The sequence below is a fragment of the Bubalus bubalis genome, chromosome 11 (genome assembly GCF_019923935.1).
Source record: "Bubalus bubalis isolate 160015118507 breed Murrah chromosome 11, NDDB_SH_1, whole genome shotgun sequence".
NCBI classification, from domain to species: domain Eukaryota; kingdom Metazoa; phylum Chordata; class Mammalia; order Artiodactyla; family Bovidae; genus Bubalus; species Bubalus bubalis.
In genome coordinates, this window is record NC_059167.1 from 280,249 (window position 1) to 295,895 (window position 15,647).

Genomic DNA, 15,647 nt, shown 5'->3' on the forward strand with positions numbered 1-15,647 from the left:
ACATCATGAGAAACGCTGGGCTGGAGGAAGCACAAGCTGGAATCGAGATTGTTGGGAGAAATGTCAATAACCTCAGATATGCAGATGACACCACCCTTATGGCAGAAAGTGAAGAGGAACTGAAAAGCCTCTTGATGAAAGTGAAAGAGGAGAGTGAAAAAGTTGGCTTGAAGCTCAACATTCAGAAAACGAAGATCATGGCATCTGGTCCCATCACTTCATGGCAAATAGATGGGGAAACAGTGTCAGACTTTATTTTTCTGGGCTCCAAAATCACTGCAGATGGTGACTGCAGCCATGAAATTAAAAGACGCTTATTCCTTGGAAGGAAAGTTATGACCAACCTAGATAGCATATTAAAAAGCAGAGATATTACTTTAACAACAAAGGTCCGTCTAGTCAAGGCTATGGTTTTTCTAGTGGTTATGTGTGGATGTGAGAGTTGGACTGTGAAGAAGGCTGAGCGCCAAAGAATTGATGCTTTTGAACTGTGGTGTTGGAGAAGACTCTTGAGAGTCCCTTGGACTGCAAGGAGATCCAACCTGTCCATCCTAAAGGAGATCAGTCCTGGGTATTCATTGAAAGAACTGATGCTGAGGCTGAAACTCCAATACTTTGGCCACCTCATGCGAAGAGTTGACTCATTGGAAAAGACCCTGATGCTGGGAGGGATTGGGGGCAGGAGGAGAAGGGGACGACAGAGGATGAGATGGCTGGATGGCATCACCAACTCGATGCACATGAGTTTGGGTGAACTCCAGGAGTTGGTGATGGACAGGGAGGCCTGGCGTGCTGCGATTCATGGGGTCACAAAGAGTCGGACACGACTGAGCCACTGAACTAAACTGAACTGAGACAACATAAGTTGGATTGCATGTTTTCATCCATCTGCCAATCTCTGTCTTTCAATTGGAGAGTTTAATCTGTTTACATATGAAGTAATTACTGATAACAAAGGACTTCTATTGTGCGCTTTGTTTTCTGTATAACTTACAGCTGTTGTGTCCCTCATCTCTTGCATTAGTGTCCTTTTTTGTGTTTAGTTGATTTCTTTGTGTAGTAAAATGTTTACATTTCTTTCTCATTTCAGTTTGTGTCTATTCTATAGCTGTTTTCTTAGTTGTTACCATGGAAGTTACACTTAACATCCCAAAGTTACAACACCCTAACTTGAATTGTATAGAGGGTTAGCTTCAGTAGCAGACGCACCGCCACTCACAGCACTGACCCACTCCTGTTGGGCTGGTGTCACAGAACCACATCTTATGCATCACGTGCCTGGAAACATAAACTAATACTTCTTTTCAAAGCATTAGTCTCTTAAATTATAAAGAAAACAAGATTTGGAATTACAGGTCAAAGTTAAAGTAATACTAGCTTAAATTAATAACTGTTCTTTTTTCTTTAAATGTATTGGTCTGTTAAACTATATAGAAAACAAAAAGCTATTGCTGCCATAATACTGGCTTTTATAACTGGCCATGTATTTACTTTTACTGAGCTCTTAGTTTCTCCGCATGGCTTTGAGGTAGTGTCTAGTGTCCTTTTATTTTACCTTGCAGGACTCCCTTGAACACTTTCTGCAATGCAGGCCTATTAGGCCCAGATTTCCCAGCTTTTTTAATCTGAGAATATCCTGAATTCTCCGTCACTTCTGAAGGGGAGTTTTGCCAGATACCATATTCTTTTTTCTTTTTTTTTCTTTAAGTAAGACATGTAATGTATTTTTAAAATTGATTTATTAATTTATTGTTGTGTTGGTTTCTGCCATACATCTACGTCAATCAGCCACAGGTTCAATTCCCCAACCAGAGATTGAACCCATGACCCCTGCGGTGGAAGTATAAAATCTTAACCACTGGACTGTCCCTTTAATGTCCTAATCTTTAATGTCTGGCTCCCAACGGAAAAAGCAAAAAAGAAGAGGGGGTTGAAAAGGGCACCAGCCTTTTAAATCCCCTGGAAGTCACTTCGGTTGAAGGGAGTAGAGCTTGCAACAACAATCAGTTCAATTCAGTTCAGTCACTCAGTCGTGTCCAACTCTTTGCGACCCCACGTACTGCAGCATGCCAGACCTCCCTGTCCATCACCAACTCCGGGAGTCTGCCCAAATCCACGTCCATTGAGTCGGTGATGCCATCTAACCATCTCATCCTCTGTCGTCCCCTTCTCCTCTTGCCCTCAATCCGTCCCAGCATCAGGGTCTTTTCAAATGAGTCAGCTCTTCGCATCAGGTAGCCAAAGTATTGGAGTTTCAGCTTCAGCATCAGTCCTTCCAATGAAGACCCAGGACTGATCTCCTTTAGGATGGGCAGGTTGGATCTCCTTGCAGTCCAAGGGACTCTCAAGAGTCTTCTCCAACACCACAGTTCAAAAGCATCAATTCTTCAGCACTCAGCTTTCTTTATACTCCAACTCTCACATCCATACATGACCACTGGAAAAACCATAAGCTTGACTATACGGACCTTTGTTGACAAAGTAATGTCTCTGCTTTTCAATACATTGTCTATAGGTTGGTCATAACTTTCCTTCCAAGGAGTAAGCGTCTTTTAATCTCATGGCTGCAGTCACCATCTGCAATGATTTTGGAGCCCCAAAAAATAGTCGTCCACCGTTTCCCCATGTATTTGCCATGAAGTGATGGGACCAGATGATCTTAGTTTTCTGAATGTTGAGCTTCAAGCCAACTTTTTCACTCATCAAGAGGCTCTTAAGTTCTTCGGTTTCTGCCATAAGGGTGGTGTTGTCTGCATATCTGAGGTTATTGATATTTCTCCCAGCAATCTTATTTCCAGCTTGTGCTTCCTCCAGTCCAGCGTTTCTCATGATGTACTCTGCACATAAGTTAAATGAGCAGGGTGACAATATACAACCTTGACGTACTCCTTTTCCTATTTGGAACCAGTCTGCTTGCAACAATAGGGGAGGTGAAATATCAGCGTCTGCCTGCCTCTCTATTCACACTGTCATCAGAAGCCGCAAACAGAGCTCCTAGCTTTGAAAGACCCAAGGTTCTTTATGCCACCCCTGCTGTCTCCTCGACACAAGGTGCGTGTAAACTGCTCCAGGAATATGTGCAAGCTGCCTTCCAGGTGGCTAGGAGTGAGAAATAGATAGCTGCCACTGTGCTGAGGCCTGAAATGGACCAAAATTATCCATAATTTATGTTGCAAGTTTTCCTCTGGAAGTTGTAAGGCTTTAGCAGACCCCAGCGTTCCAAAAGAGTTCCATGTTGCACAGATTCTGCCAGGTAATTGTCGTCTAGGTGACGAGACAGAATTCTGGTGTTTTAAATCTGCTGTTCTACACACAGACACGTACAGTTTTTTAAAAAGGAATTTATTTTTTAGAGCAGTTTTGGTTCACAACAGAATTGAAAGGAATGTACAGAGATTTCCCGTGTACCTCCTGCTCCCACACAGGCGTGGCCTCCCCTGTTATCTGCCCCACCCGCCAGAATGACTTGTTACCAGGGTGCGCCTGCAATGACACCATGGCCGCCCCAGCCCATAGCTCACCCTAAAGTCCATAGCTCACCTAGGGGTCACTCTTGGTCGCCCCAGTGCATAGCTCACCTAGGGTTCACTCTTGGTCGCCCCAGTCCATAGCTCACCTAGGGTTCACTCTTGGTCGCCCCAGTGCATAGCTCACCTAGGGTTCACTCTTGGTCGCCCCAGTGCATAGCTCACCTAGGGTTCACTCTTGGTCGCCCCAGTCCATAGCTCACCTAGGGTTCACTCTTGGTCGCCCCAGTGCATAGCTCACCTAGGGTTCACTCTTGGTCGCCCCAGTCCATAGCTCACCTAGGGGTCACTCTTGGTCGCCCCAGTGCATAGCTCACCTAGGGTTCACTCTTGGTCGCCCCAGTGCATAGCTCACCTAGGGTTCACTCTTGGTCGCCCCAGTGCATAGCTCACCTAGGGTTCACTCTTGGTCGCCCCAGTGCATAGCTCACCTAGGGTTCACTCTTGGTCGCCCCAGTGCATAGCTCACCTAGGGTTCACTCTTGGTCGCCCCAGTGCATAGCTCACCTAGGGTTCACTCTTGGTCGCCCCAGTCCATAGCTCACCTAGGGTTCACTCTTGGTCGCCCCAGTCCATTGTTCACCTAGGGTTCACTCTTGCTGTGCCTTCTTTGGGTACATATTTGGACAAATGTATATGACTTCAGTCCATGATTACAGTGTGGACAGCGTGTTTTCACTGCGCTGAAAGTCTTCTGTGCTGCCTGTCCGTCCCTCCCTGCCCCAGTCATTGATAACCACTGTTGCTTTTACTGTCTGCACAGTTTTGCCTTTTCCAGAATATGGTAAATTGTAATCATACAGAATGTAGACTTTTTAGATTGCCTTCTAAATGTGTAACACACATTTAAGTTTCTTTTATGTCTTTTTCATGGCTTGATCATTTCTTTTTAGTGTAGAATAATACCACGTTGTCTGGATATACCAGTCCATTCACCCACTGCAGGACATCTTGGTTGCTTCCAGGTTTTAGCAGTGATGAAGCCAAAAACATTGCTCTAAACATGCATGTGCAGGTTTTTGTGTGGACGTTAAGTTTTCAGCTCATTTGGGAGAGTACTAAGGAATACTCGGGTCATGTGGTGAGAGTGTGTTTAGTTTGGGGAGAGGCCACCAAACTGTCTTCCAAAACAGCTGTGCTGCTGTGCGTTCCCACCAGCAGTGCAAGCGAGCTCCTGAGTCTCCATGTCCTTGCTAACCTCTGGTGTTGTCAGAGTCCAGACCTTGGCCATGCTAATAGGTGTGTTGTGGTATCTCATTGTTGTCTCATTTTGCATTTCCCTGATGATATATGGTATGGATCTTTTTCTCATATGCTTATTACCCATTTGTGTATGTTTTTGGTCAGGTGTCTATTAAGGTCTTTAGCCTATTTGTTTTAAAGAGTGTTGTTTATTTTCTACTTGTTTAGTTTTAAGAGCTCTTTGTGTATTTTGGGCAACAGTACCTTAAAATCAAATGTGTATGTTGCACATGTTTTTTCCAGGCTGTGGCTTGTCATCTGATTCTCGTGACACTGTCTTTTGTAGGGCAGAGGTTTGTAATTTTATTGAAGTCCAGCTTATCAGTTATTCCTTTCATGGATTATTTCTTCGATATTTTATCTTGAAAAGGCATCACCACACGCAAGGTCATCTTAAGTTTCCTCCCATGTTAACTCCTAGGAGTTTCCTAGTTTTGCGTTTTACCCTTCGCTCCTCCAGGGTATACTCTTCCTCTTGCCTGTCTGCTCCTGCCTCAGCTGCTACCAAGGCTGAGTGCAGCTGCTCCGTCTTTGCCTCAGCTCTTTACTTCCATATGTTTCTTCCTTTAACCAGTTCCATCATCCGTCTGCTCTAGACCCTCTTCTTAGAGCAATAGAGGTAGGGAATCAAGGAAATAAAGACTAAGAAGTAATACTCTGATTCAGGCCTAGTGTAGCTGCTGCTTGGGGTCATCTTCCTGTTAACATTTGTAGCATTTGATTGAAATGACAAAAATTCAGGCTTACTAATTGAGATTCTTCTGTAATGATAGTATAAACTATAAGCACACCAGTACAGCCAGCTCAGAAATGTTAAGCAAGTCTCTTTAAGAGGTCTTCACATGTGAATTTCAAATCTTCTGGACTCCAAGGCAGGCTTAGACCCTCTCTGAAGAAGCTGCCAAGTGAAGCATGTCTGGTTAATTTCAGTCACGCGCAGGGCTATAAGTTTGGCAGTCTCTATCTTGGGGGTGTTTGCATTGCTTCACTCCATTCAATCTTTAGTTCTCTCTTCCTTTTTAAACTTTCACACACATAGCTCTCTACACCAGAATTTCCCACAAAAAAGACAGACTACAAAGCTGGCAAAGAGGGCTTATATTTGCTATACCAGTTACTGCTGTCTGAAAAGGACCTGAAGGACGCATCCTCCTTTGTGATGGGAGATGGCTTTGATGGGACCTTGGCTTTTTTAGACATTCCAAAGTTTGGGAGATTTTGATTTGCTGTTCCTGTGAAACCACTTTCCCTACCCCTCTCTTCTTTTTCATAGCTTGAGACAGCAGCCACAAGGGTCCCCGCTGCCATCCCTGCGCCATGGCTGAAGGAGCACGTGTGTTTTCTTTTGAAGCTCATGCTGCAGCAGTGTAGCACCCAGTATGAGCTGGGGAGGCTCTTACAGCTGTTTGTTGGAATAGAGCATCTCTTCTCTGATGGTAAGCCAGTCCTTACATTTAACTTGCTGCTAGAAGTTAGCATACTTAATCTTGAACATAGTTTAGAAGAGCATTCAGGAAATTAAAACGCATGTGATCTAAAACATTATAGGCCAGAACGTGGTGTGAAGAAGAGGTGACAGGAAACTTCACCCAAGGTTAAAGCATTTAAAACAGCACAACAGGGTGGAACGCAGCTAACGCGACTCGCTGTGGATTCTAAGCCAACAGCCAGGCTTCCCTGGCCGCCGCCGTCCCGCCCTGTCACTGCTGCTCTTTTCTCTGATGAGTGACCTTAACATGTCGTCGTTGCTCAAGGTCACAAACTTGTTTCAGGGATGCCTAATTCATTTTGAAGGTTTTAAGAGACAAATTGTGCTGATTTTTTGCAGATTCCTCTAGACATTGGCAGTCTCGAAGCTTATTGCTGATTGAATGAAACTAGTATTCCCTTATTTTCTTTTCTACTTTTTGAGAATTTCAAGTTTTTGTTGAGCGGTAATGTTACTCTTTTACACTAGATCCTAGTATTTTTCCACTCCCAGGGTTGGTTATTTTATCACATTTAAACTCACAGATGTTCAACCGGAAGCTCGCATTTGCACAAAACAGTGCTAGAATACCTGGGCTTCGTGCCAGTCTTGTAGGCTGTGCGAGCTTGAAGGAAAGAGGGGGTGTTTCCAACATGTATTATATATGAGCTCCTTGTCAGTTACTGTGTAGATCCTTTTAGTATATTGTCGTTGGTCTGTAGTAACTTTAATTTTTTCAGAAATGAATTTCCTGTTTTCTTGCCAAAGTACCATATCTTAAAAGATTACAAAGGTTGTCTGTGTTGTTAACCATTACCATAATGTCTTATTCACATAATTACATTGTTAGTTTTTATATAATATTTTTATGTGTATACCATGTATGTGCTTAGAGAAAAGAAATATGTTTTTTTTTTTTTTTAAACTTACATTATATATCATGCCAGCATAGAAAGCCAGCACACCCATACTGGTGGTTATTACACAAGGTGTGTCTGTCCCTGGAATTAGCTACATCCCATCACAGCCCAGCAGGTGACAGGGGGAGCAGGCCCTGTGGAGTGGTTTACATGCCCCTTCTTTCTCACAGGGCAGACGGAGGCTCTGTGTTACTCTATCTGAGAGTAGGCACAAACCGAACCACATAAATTATTGGCAGAGAATTCCTAGTGTTACTCAGGATAAGAATTTATAGGGCAGATAAATATTGTATCATTTCACTTACATGTGGAGTCTAAAGAGTGAATGAACAAGCAGAACAAAACAGAAGCAGACTCACAGGTACCAAGAACAGACTGGTAGTTGCCGGAGGGAGGAGGGTGAGGGGATGGGCAAAGTAAGAAGAGGATTGAGAGGCACGCACTCCCAGTTACAAAGGAAATGAGCCACAGGAGGCACTGGGCAGCCTAGGGAATATAGTCAGTAAACGTGTAATAACTTTGTGGTGGCAGATAGTTACTGGATGCATTGTGGTAATTATTTTGTAATGTTCAGAAATGTCAGGGGCTTCCCTGGTGACTCACTGGTTTAAGAATCCACCTGCCAATGCAGGAGACATGGGTTCGATCCCTGATCCAGGAAGATCCCACATGCTGCAGAGCAGCTAAGCCCGTGTGCCACGACTGTTGAGCCTGTGCTCCAGAGCCCACGTGCCACAGCTTCTGAAGCCCGCACGCCCTAAAGCATCCACTCATGTAACAGAGAAGCCACCTCAGGGGAAGCCTGCACCCCGCAACCAAGAGAAGACCCTGCTTGCCACAATTAGAGAAGAGCCCATGTGGCAACAGAGATACGGCACAGCCAAAAATAACTAACTAAATAAAAGAATTTAAATAATAAAGGTTAAAAAAAATATCGAATCACTGTGTTGTACACCTGAAACTGATGTAATGTTGTAAGTCAGTTATCGTTGGATTAAAATTTCCTGGGGACATCAGGAATTGCTTAGCTGGGTCTCCTTGGTGGGCTGCATTAGACAGATGTCTGGGAGAGCACGCGGTGCTCCGTTCTGAATGCCAGGGAACCACATTAGAGTTCTGGCTATTGTCAAGCTGTCCTGCAGGTTATGTATGTTGATCCACATGATGCTTAGCATAAATGAATGAGTGAACAATCATAAAAAGAAATTAAAGGTAGAAAAATCTGGAAAAAGATGGAACTAACCTGAAAGGCCAGATCTTCCCAAGGTTAACTGAGTTGCTACTACAAAGTAGGCCACCAGCTTCTGCCTGGTGTGTAAAGCCAGGTGTATGGGTGGGGTGCATGTGCTAATCTCTAATAGTTCTTACTACGTAGGAACTGCCTTTGGCTTCCTCTGCCAGCCAAGCAGAGTGGAGAAATAGGTTGTTGTTTTCCCTTTAAGCACAGTATTAGGTTAAATATACACATTCTCCCCTCATATTTAGTTGCTCTTGAAATGGCCATATTGGTATTTTGCTTCTATTTTTTAATATTTCATTTTATTTTAATGCTTATATCTGCTTCTGTTTGGCACAGGTCCAGATGTGAAGAAGCTGTGTGTCCTTAGTCAGATTTTGAAGGACACACCCATAGCCATTAATCGTGCAATCATTACTAGCTACAGCCTTGAGAATTTTCAGCATGAATGTAGGTCAGTTTTGGAAAAACTGGAGACAGACGGACACTTTGCTTTGGCCAGGAGGGTAGCAGAACTAGCTGAGCTACCTGTGGACGACTTGGTGATTGAAGAGGTATCATTAGTCTTTTAAGTTTTTTAAAAACTGAGCTTTTTGAACCAGCATTATTTGGAGAATTCAGTGAGATATGTGACTTACCGGAGATGGTAGTTTTTCACGTTTGACACACAGATTACTTTCAGAAATGGATGAGCCTGCAGTGCCCATTTTTGAGGAATGTTTGCTTTAATATAAAGTTAGCTTACAGGACATGCTTCAACTATATTGAATAGAATTAAATATAGCGTGGCTTCCTCTTGAACTTCATTCAATTAGATAAGTTTAGAATTGTTTTTCATATTTTAACTTTCCATGTAAAACTTCCAGGATCATCTGTAGCCAAGTCCCATGTTCTCTAGTTTGATTTGGATTCTTACAAGTAGGGAGCATTAACATTTATGATACTTCTTTATCTAGGAAAAGCTAAGAATTGCTTTGCTCAATTTCACAGATAACACAGGAAATGCAGACCTTAAAGCACATTGACCAGTGGTCCCTGAAACAAGCACGAATTGACTTCTGGAAAAAATGTCATGAGAATTTTAAGAAAAATTCCGTTTCCAGCAGAGCAGCTGCTGCTTTTTTCTCAGCCCAGGCCCTGTGGGCAGGTGAGTGCCCCGCCGCGGGGGGTCCCAGCAGCGCCGAGGAGCGCCACCTGCTGCTCACGCTGGCAGGGCACTGGCTCGCCCGGGAGGACCCCGTGCCTTTGGAGGACCTGGAGGGCCTGGAGAAGCAGATCTGGCTCTGCCGTGTCGCCCAGCACACCCTCAGGGGGAGCCAGGAGGAAGGAGGGCCCAGAGCGCCTCAGCAGGCCTCAGCTGGAGGTGAACTTTCCTTTGATGGCTTAGCCAGTGAGTTTTCATTCTCTAACTTGGCTGTTCTGAACACATCAAAATACTTAGAACTTACTGGCCTTCCATCCAGAGATATTTGTGACAATGAACTGAACTGGAAGGAGCAGGCATCCCTTAACTGTTTGATCGGGCGCCTGCTGGATGACGGCTGTGTGCACGAAGCAAGCCGAGCGTGCCGGTATTTTCGTTTCTATCACCAAGACGTCGCCTTGGTGTTGCACTGCAGAGCGCTGGCTTCAGGGGAGGCTAGTGTGGACGACCTGCACCCGGAGATCCTCGCGCTCTTACAAAGTGCTGAGCTTCCTGAGGAAGAAGAGGAAGCTGGTATCCCCCTAAGGAAAGTCCAGAGCAGTAAGTGAAGGTCACGCTGCTGCCTCCTGTGAGGTGCCGTTTGGCATTCTCTCCAGGTAGAAAGAGACTTTTGACACACACCAGTTACACAAAGTTAAGGGTAATCCATAAACTAGGTAATTAACCACTCAATGAAGTAGAAACACCTGTATCTTTAACTAGCTATGTAGCAAGATTAGAGGGAATCTATCTTATTTACAATTAATTCACTGAAATTTACTCTATGTAAATAATCGTGTTTCCAATTGTACATGATCACATTTAGAATTATGGGTGATTTTTTACATTAAGCTTAAATTCTGTGATCTTGATAAAGTCACTTATCCTAAGAGTTTTCTTGTAGATTCCTTGGGATTTTCTATGGAGACAGTCATGTCTGCAAACAGAGGCGGTTCTATTTCCTTCTTTCCAATCTCTTTACCTTATTAATTATTCTTGATTTATTGTACTAGCAAGGACTTCCATCCTTGCCTTGTTACTGGTCTTGGGGAGGAGGCGTTTAGCCTTTCCTCGTTAAGTATTAGATTAAGATTTTTGAAGATACCTTTGTCATGTTGAGGGAGTTCTATTCCTAATTTGCTGAGAGTTTTTATCATGAATCATTGTTGAATTTTGTCCTTTTTTCCTTCATCCATTGGTATGATTGTGATTTCTTCTTCTCTAGACTAGTAGTACAGTGCGTGTGTGTGATAAGTCACTTCAGTCCTGTCTGACTCTTTGCAGCCCTAGGGACTGTAGCCCACCAGGCTCCTCTGTCCATGGGGATTCTTCAGGCAAGAAGACTGGAGTGGGTTGCCGTGTCCTCCTCCAGGGGATCTTCCTGACCCAGGGATTGAAACCATCCATGTCTCACATCTCCTGCCTTGGCAGGCAGATTCTTTATCACTGGCACCACCTGGGAAGCCCCAGTAATACAGTAGATTACATTGAATGATTTTTTAAAATACTGAACCAGCTTTTTGTATTCCTAGGAAAAACCTCACTTGGTTATGGTACATTATTCTTTTTGATATATTACTGGAATCAGCTTACCTTGTTGAGAATGTTTACATTTATGTGCAAGAAGAATATTGATCTGTACTCTCCTTTTTCATACTCTCTTTGGTTTTTGCATCAGAGTAATGGCTGGATGGCATCACCGACTCGATGGACACGAGTCTGAGTGAGCTCCAGGAGTTGGTGATGGACAGGGAGGCCTGGCGTGCCGCGATTCATGGGGTCGCAAAGAGTCGGACACGACTGAGCGACCGAACTGAACTGAATGCCAGTTTCATGAGTTGGAAAGTTTCCCTCCTCTTCTGTTTTCTGGAAGACTTTGTATGGAATTGGTGTTATTTCTTCTTCAAATGTTCAATAGAATTTAGCAGTAAAACCATCTAAACCTGGAGATTTTTGTTTTGGAAGATTTTAAACTACAAATTTAATTTATTTCATAGTTATATGACTAATCAGGTTATTATTATTTTTTTTATCTTGGGTGGGTTTTGGTAGTTTGTGTTTTTTGAGGAAACCTTCTTTTCTTGCCTTTGGGTTATTTTAACAGTTTTTAGTCTTCCATTTTAATTTGGGATTTTGACTATATAGCTTTGCATAGTTTTTTTTTTTTAATTGGTTGCTTTAAGGGTTGCATTAAACATTTGTAACTTTTCACAGTCTACTTAAAATCATGTTTTCTCACCTCAACTGCAGGTTAGAAACCTTGTGGGTCTCTTTACTTCTCTCCCTTTATGTCCAGGTGCTGTATTATGTCACTCTTACATACATTGAAAATATCATCAAACAGTGCTAAAGTTTTTGTTTTCAACTGAAAAATGTTTTAACAAACTTGAGAGTTTATTATTAGTATATTTACTCAGATATTTAGTCTTTTTTTTTTTTTTTTTTTCCTTAATCTTTTGGCCATACTGCATGGCATATGGGAGCTTAGTTTCCTGAACAGGGATTGAACTCGTGCCCTTCTGCATTGGAAGCACAGAGTCCCTGCTGGACTGCCAGGGGAGTTCAGATATTTACAGTTTTTGTTGCTCTTCCTTCATTTCCGATGTGCCATGTTTCCTTCTGGCTCCTTTTCCCATCTGTTTGAAAGACTGCCTGTAGTAACTTTTTGAGAGTTGTCTGTTAGAAGCAGATTGTTTCAGTTATTTTACTTCATCAGTTTTTTGTTCATCCGAGAATGTCTCTGTTACACCTTCAATTCCTGAAGGCTGATTTTTTGCTGGATATAGAACATTTACTGTTTTCTTTCCACACTTAAGTGTTCTGCCACTTCCTTTTGACCCACGTGGTATTTGATGAATAATCTGCAGTCATTTCAATTGTTGTTCCCCTATAGATGATATATTTTTCTCTTGTGGCTCTCAAGATTTTTTTTTTCTGTCTTTTCAGCAGTTTGATTTTTGGCCAGGAGGTGGTGTGGGTTATGCTGTTTGAGCTTCTTAAGCATGTAGGTTTATCAAATTTAGGTAGTTTTCAGACATCGTTTTTAAAAAGTTTTTTTTCAGCACCGTACTCATACTGCTCTCCTCCTGGGACTCCAGTGACATGACTCTTAGAATGTTACTGTCTCAAAAGTCCCCGAGGCTTTGTTCAGCTTTTTCAATTTTTCTTTGTCTATTGGTCTGTCTTCATTTTCACTGACTCTGGCATTTCTATTCTGTTAGTTTTTATTTCTGTGATTTTTAAATCTCAGTTCTAAAATTTCCTTTTTATTCCTTATACCTTTTATTTCTTTGCTAAGACTTTGTTTTTCTGTTTAAGTTGTGAGCATTCGTAACTGCTTGTTGGAACATTTGTGGTAGCGGTTTTAAAGTCTTTCAGGTAATTTCAACAGTCACGTCATTTTAGTACTGAGTTTCCGCATTTCTTTTCTTACATGAGTTGAGCTTGTCCTGTATTTTTGTATGCTGAATAATTTTGTGTTGTATCTTGGACATTTTGAGTAGTATGTTATGAGATATTGGATCTTGTTTAAATCCTATGAAGAATGTTGAAATATTAATAGCAGGCAATTGACCTGGCTAGGTTCAGACTACAAGTGCCAACCCACTTTTTGTGGGCTGTGGTTCTAACATCCATTTTCAGTTTCTTTGTGGTGCTATTCAGATCCATCCTGTGCGTGCCATCCTATGTTCGGTCTGCAGCCTGAGTAGTGATCTGTCTGTTGATTCACTCCTCCGAGTCTTTGATTGTTGGTCAGGACCAGATCCATAATGCAGAGCCAGGAATGGGTGAGCCCTGATGTTTATGAACAGCTTTATTGTGTTGCCTTCCTAAATCTCTCTCCCGGGCACTTTCTGGTTGCCTACGGCTCCCCTTTTCAGTCTTCTGGCCAAAGCTGGAGTTACCAGTTGCCCCATTCTATCATACACTTTCCTAACTGCCTGCATCTTGCGCCAGCCAACAGGCTAATGCAAAAAAGAGCAGGGATTCACTCTGCCTGCTTAGGACCAGAGCACTTCTGTTCTGAAAAGAAGGTCCCTCTCTGAATTTTGGCTCTTGCCAGCTGCCGCTGCAGCCTGCCCACCACAGCTAAGGGGTTGCTTAGAGACCAGAGATGATGGGTGCTCCTGGGAGTTCCCACTCCTTGAGCCTGTTCTAGAGGACGTCTCCTGAAGTGCTGTTTCTCTCTGTGAGCCGCAGTGATGGGTTCTGGGTTTTAGGCAGCACTGCATTCAGTCTGGAGGTTACTAGCAGGGAGACAGTGGAAGCACAGGTTATCGTCAACCCACCTGCTACTGTTTACTTTCCAGAGTCTTCATAGAGGGCTCCATGCCCTGGATCTAGGTTGTATGTTGAGTTCAGTGGGAGAGACCTAGAAATGGACACCCTAATGAAGGATTTTAAGTAGGGAAATAACATGGTCTGAGTTGCTTTTTATTTTGTGTTTAAAGTATATTTTTTTTAAAAATAATATCTTAAATGCAAAAGTATTGTATTCTTAATGTAACAAATCACACAATACAGAAGTGCATAAAGTAGAAAAGTGAAAGTTATTTACCCGTTCAGCACCGCCCCCATCGACTTCCCAGAGTAGCATCTCGTCCCTGCGCGGTGTGCATTGTCCTCTGTGTGCGGGCTTGCACGCGTGCGGGCGTGCCTGCTGTCAGTACAGAGAGAGGAGCCTCGTTCTTCTAGTGGCCGCAGAGTACTGTATGAATGTATATGATTTTTTAACAATGGTTCACTGATACACACTTGAAATTTTTCAGTTTTGTTTTTGCTATTAGGAACAGTGTCATGTAAATATTCTTTCCTACTTTTTTCCCCTAATTGGAAACCCTTTATTAAACTGAAGTTTTATTGTAGGCTAAGAGCTTTTTTTAAATTATTTTTATTTTAAAGAGAAACCAGGAATGGCTTTTACTGTTACTATGCCTTTGAGAGATCTATCCAGATGATCCTTGATTTTTTTGATCTGTATTTTATAACACAAAGGACACCAAGTTTGCAAGGCTGAACTGGGGGAGCGGGGAGACTGGCAGCAGGAGACAGGAACAGCCTCTTAGATGCATGGGGTGAAGGCTGGACGTCAGGCAGTGAGTACAGAGATGTTCTGAGATACAGTCAGGTAGACCTGTGACTGAGCTGATATAAGGGGAAAGTGGGAGGGAATGTGTGTGGGGGAGAGTTTGGCAGGCATATTTGATGGTCTTTAGTATGTGTGTTAGGTGGCTTTGAGTCTTTTTTAGCCTATGAGACCTTCAAAGTATCCTGGGCTGGGGTTTCCTGGAAGAAGGCAATGACAGAAGGTAAGTGGGGCGTGAGCCCTGTTAGAAGTGGTCCCAGACCCGGGGGAGTCAATGGGGTGCAGTGAAGGAAGCTGTGAGCAGAGAGGCAGAGTCGTGGGGGCCAAGGAAAGGCCTTGAAAGCCCCCCACAGACCTGTGTTTGCTTCCAGCTTCCAGTCTGGACAGTCGGTCGTTTGTGATGCTGCCCACCGCGGACGAAGTGGTGACGAGCCTGGAAACTCTGGCAAGCAAGTGCCTCCACGGGAAGAACTACTGCCGGCAGGTCCTCCTCCTCTATGCGCTCGCCAAGGTGCGCGCCAGCGGGGCCTCCACGGGGAGCTGCCTCGGGGGGTGGGGGGCAGTTGGGACGTTGCCCAGTCAGCTTGTCAGTGATGACCCTGACCTGGAGGGAGAGCTCTTGTCAGCGTGTTGGCCCCTGTAAGTCCACCCCCTGAACCATAGAGGGGAGCTCGCCACGGAGAACAGAGCCCAAAATTTCAAGTTTTTAAAATAAACTTGAATGTAAAGACAGGAGCCAAAGCAGCCAGCAATTGTTTTGGCTTTGTGCTGATTGAGGGAGAAAAAGATTTGATTCTAAATGCAGGGGGAGACCGCAAGAGAAGCTAGCCGAGCGCTGAAAGCCCTGCCTTGGGCAAAGCGCAGAGACGTCTTTGGAAATTAATATTTCCTGCTGCCATGGGAACAGTAAAGAAGGGCTCTGCCTTTTATTTAGGTTTCATGACATTTGAAAAGCTCAATATGCAGTGAGAGAGGGTAAGTCAC

The 15,647-nt window shown here is 43.5% G+C and overlaps 1 protein-coding gene across 5 annotated transcripts in view; it reads left to right on the forward strand.

Annotated features, from left to right (window-relative positions):
- Positions 1–15,647, forward strand: part of SPG11 (SPG11 vesicle trafficking associated, spatacsin) — a 76,134-nt gene that overhangs the window by 50,742 nt on the left and 9,745 nt on the right. For all 5 annotated transcript variants that reach the window (XM_025295076.3, XM_025295073.3, XM_025295074.3 and 2 more), the window contains exons 28-31: positions 6,043–6,205; positions 8,734–8,948; positions 9,385–10,138; positions 15,035–15,174. In XM_025295076.3, the coding sequence (XP_025150861.3) occupies positions 6,043–6,205; positions 8,734–8,948; positions 9,385–10,138; positions 15,035–15,174 (1,272 nt within the window). The remainder of the gene's footprint in view (positions 1–6,042; positions 6,206–8,733; positions 8,949–9,384; positions 10,139–15,034; positions 15,175–15,647) is intronic.